The sequence below is a fragment of the Vicia villosa genome, linkage group LG2 (genome assembly GCF_029867415.1).
Source record: "Vicia villosa cultivar HV-30 ecotype Madison, WI linkage group LG2, Vvil1.0, whole genome shotgun sequence".
NCBI lineage: Eukaryota > Viridiplantae > Streptophyta > Magnoliopsida > Fabales > Fabaceae > Vicia > Vicia villosa.
In genome coordinates, this window is record NC_081181.1 from 202,106,680 (window position 1) to 202,110,322 (window position 3,643).

The window sequence follows — 3,643 nt, forward strand, 5'->3', positions numbered from 1 at the left end:
AAACACAGGAAAACAGAATGTAAGCAATTGGTGTTGCCAAAAAACAATGGAGAGATTGTGATTATTGCTGGAGAAAAGAAAATAATGGAACTTCATTCCATACTATTCCTTTTGGCTACATACTATTCCTTTAGGCTTCATTCCATCACTCCAAACATACCTTAATCCAAAATCATAATCAAGAGGTTTCACTACTCCATATCTCATTTATCCCATTTTTGGGTAAGTGGTAGTAATATCCCGTTTTTTGGGCATGCAGCAGTAAACAAATTCATAAGAGGGTTTACAATTCATAGACAATGGGTTTGTTAAATGAGATTCAAATGTCTTCTATACAAATGGTAAATCAATAGCAAATTTGTAATCGAGAAAAAAATGAAGTATCACACCAAAAAACTGTTTATTACTCTTGTTCATCAAACTATTAACTAATTTATAACTAATTTATTACAAAATAGTATTAATTATCATGCAAGTATCAGCTAGAATTCAATATCTAATTTAACAAGGGCCATTATTTTTAGGTCATAAAACTTTTCAGTTGTTAAACAGTCAATTGCATTCAAAAGGCACGAGTTGAGGCTGGGATAAAAATTAAAAAACACACATCTTCCAAGTACCTGAAATGTTAAATGACGTCTATAAAACTCTATTAAACTCCTTTGATACATATTATTGAAGCAAATATCACATAATGTCATAAATTCCATAATACCACATAACAATTGTTCAAAAGACTAGATCACAAGAAATACGACAATCACTCACATATACCCAGCTCGATGTGAGCCAGATACAACTTAGCAGTTTCAAGTTTCCAGCTGCTTAGAAACCATGAATTTTAATATGCTCCTTCTTCACGATTCCAGCCTGTAATGCAGAAAAAAAATGAGTTGATCAAGTTAAAGGCAAATCTAGAAAAAAAAATTGTTCCTGACATATCCAGATTTATCAATACGAATATAACGGATTCTTGTGAATCATACACAGCAATGATTTACACAAAATTAAACAAAATCAATTCTTACAAGAGGCATAGATCCAAATTTCAGCATCAAACTTATGTAGGCATTTTAAAAAAACACATGTAGTTTAAAAAAATATAGTTTCATATTGCTGAGAAACGAAGAATGAATTTCAAGTATTCAATACAATTAGTCGTTGAATTAACTGATAAACTTGTGTAGGTATTTTAAGCTTAGTGAGACAAAATCATTTTCGAAACACATCTATTTTGATCAACAAGTTTATCAGCTAGCTTACAGACCAACAGACTCGCAAGACCAGTGTTATGCCAAAGGCCAAATTAAAAAACTTAATCACAGACAGATAAAAAGGGAGGGGAAATTAACCAGAGGAACACATGGAGCACATGATAGATAATTATTTTAAAAAAATACTGCATAAAACCGAGGATGGGAGGTATTTAGTTACCTGGACTAGGAAGGTAGAAACATTCTTCCTCTGATCGCCTTGAAGTTGAATAACCTACAACATAAAAATGTTATTTGAAGCAACAAGGGGTAGATAGATAGATCTCTATCTAACAAGAGGATGCCAAGATATACCTGTCCTTGCTCAGGGTCCTGAACAACTGTACCATTACAGCAAAACTCCTTCTTAAGGTCTTTAAGAATCTTGTTGTAACTGAATTCTTTCTTCAATCCCTGGACAGTTGTCAAGCTTTTTCTACCATTTCGCTGCTGTATACGAATATGCACGTACTCCTTTGATGACCCAGCACCGGCGTCCTCAGCATTTGCCTCAGCAAAAGGATCTAAAAATTGTTGGCACATATATGACATAGGAATCAGATGTCATTGGTAATAATATGATAAATACGTAAACATGATTGTCAAAACCATAAGCGTTAAAACCACAAAGTATCAATGCATAAGACCCAATCTTAAACCACCTTAAGTACGCCAAAAAACTATTTCAGAAAAAATATTGGGTAATATTTTAGCAAAAAAGTTCAATGTACAGAACACATATTTAAACATAAAAGAGAAAACATCATTTATTAGTCAATTGTCAGACATATATAATGAAACCTAGATAAAATCAAACTGAGGAAAAACTTCAAAACAAAAGAATGCTAATGTTAGCAATCTGGAAAACAGAACAATCAATCCAACAGAAAATAATGATCAATAGGTCAAAGATGTCCCCACTTACCGAAGGTAGTAGGAATTTGTGCGTCTAATTCAGACATGAACCTTAACTCTCCGAAACAGAATGTCCCACCAACCAGATAGCTCAGACCTGTATATTGTACCGGAACGTTATCTGAATCAAACAATAACAACAAGGTCCACAACACTTCCACGATCAAAACCATTATCAATAATAATCCACAAACCCAGTGGAAGCATATATGTATCAACAAGCAATCCCCAATTTGCCCCTAATATGGTAAAGGGCGGGCATTTACATTCTGAAATTTGCAAATTGGTATAAAAGACATGATTTTGAACTATGCGAATCAACTTGATTAACTTAATCTATTTCACTATCTGATAAGTCAAAAATCAGGTTTTTTTCGCCTATTCGCAAATTACTGATGTAGTCATCTATCAATACTGATAAACAATAGAAAAAAACATTCCTGGATAAATCCACACCCAGGTCGGTCACCAGAAACTTAAGCTGGGCTGAACATGGATTGAAATCAAATTACTCAAAATCAAATTCAATATTCCTCAGAAACAAATAACCCTCAAAGTTTATCAACAATTAACAATATCTTCCAAGTACTAATAAATTTATTTACCATGTTACAACCTTGTCAAAAAATTGATGAACATAAAAATTCACAACTAGAAAAACCATGTTTGAAAGATAACATATTTATCATCAAAGGTATATCTAGTAACCAACTAGATCTGAACCAAACACTTACTAGTCAAAAAACAACAGAGACAAAACTTCAAGATTCAAGAATTAACAAATCTCTAAATACAAACAAGATACACGATTTCAATCAACAAGATCTGATCGATAACAAACAAAACCCCCTAAAAATTAGACAAATTGAAATCAAAATTAAACTATTTTTATCGCGGAGAAACCTTAACCAAACCCTAAAATTAAAAAACGAAAAATTAGATCTTAATAAAAGGAATCTGATTATACCTGATCCTAGTTTAGGGTTTCGATGCGTAAAGATCTGGGCGATTGGCGAAGAATAGAAACCCTAAAATTGGATAAGGAAGGACCTTCTCTCGCTGAGATTTGCTTTGTTTGGGAGGAGAGAAAGTGGTGAGAGATGAATCTTTGAGAGAAGGAAATATAGAGACAAATGTGAGGGGTAAATTGGGTGAGGTTTGTTTCTACTCGCGAAAAATAGTAGGGATATTCACGCGCTACCTTTTGTACGTGGGGCTAGGATATTTTTGCAAAAATCGGCGAGTGGAGTCAGTTGTTTAGTTATGAGAGTGGGAATTGCGTTTTTCTATATGGATAGAACTGTCAATATACAGTATAAAAGTAAGCAAAGTAGAGTATAGAAGCTTGAAAACAACGCTTGGACTTCTTTGCCAAATTTTTTTTTTTTTTTGCCAAAATCTTTGCCAATTTTTTTTTTTTGCCAAAATCTTTACCAAATTTAAAAAACTAGATATATTTCTAATACTTATTTTTT

The 3,643-nt window shown here is 32.9% G+C and overlaps 1 protein-coding gene across 2 annotated transcripts; it reads right to left on the reverse strand.

Annotated features, from left to right (window-relative positions):
* Positions 1–648: 648 nt before the first annotated feature.
* LOC131653636 (protein translation factor SUI1 homolog) lies at positions 649–3,294 on the reverse strand. Of its 2 annotated transcripts, none has more exons than XM_058923884.1 (5): positions 3,136–3,294; positions 2,179–2,265; positions 1,569–1,777; positions 1,435–1,488; positions 649–870 (listed from the first exon to the last, which is right to left on the reverse strand). In XM_058923884.1, the coding sequence occupies exons 2-5, from the start codon at positions 2,213–2,215 to the stop codon at positions 826–828; spliced, it is 345 nt and encodes a 114-aa protein (XP_058779867.1). In that variant the 5' UTR covers positions 2,216–2,265; positions 3,136–3,294; the 3' UTR covers positions 649–825. The 2 variants fall into 2 exon arrangements, with proteins under 2 accessions (XP_058779867.1, XP_058779868.1); XM_058923885.1 differs by having other exon boundaries at positions 2,179–2,289; positions 3,136–3,288.
* Between the last annotated feature and the right edge of the window lie 349 nt (positions 3,295–3,643).

What these genes read in the sequence shown, in the direction of transcription:
- LOC131653636 (XM_058923884.1), bottom strand. Translation starts at nt 2,215, where the DNA reads ATGTCTGAATTAGACGCACAAATTCCTACTACCTTCG. An exon ending in ACAAATTCCTACTACCTTCG is followed by an intron (nt 1,778 to 2,178) that starts GTAAGTGGGGAC and finishes AACAATTTTTAG; the next exon opens with ATCCTTTTGCTGAGGCAAAT. An exon ending in AGGACCCTGAGCAAGGACAG is followed by an intron (nt 1,489 to 1,568) that starts GTATATCTTGGC and finishes TTTATGTTGTAG; the next exon opens with GTTATTCAACTTCAAGGCGA.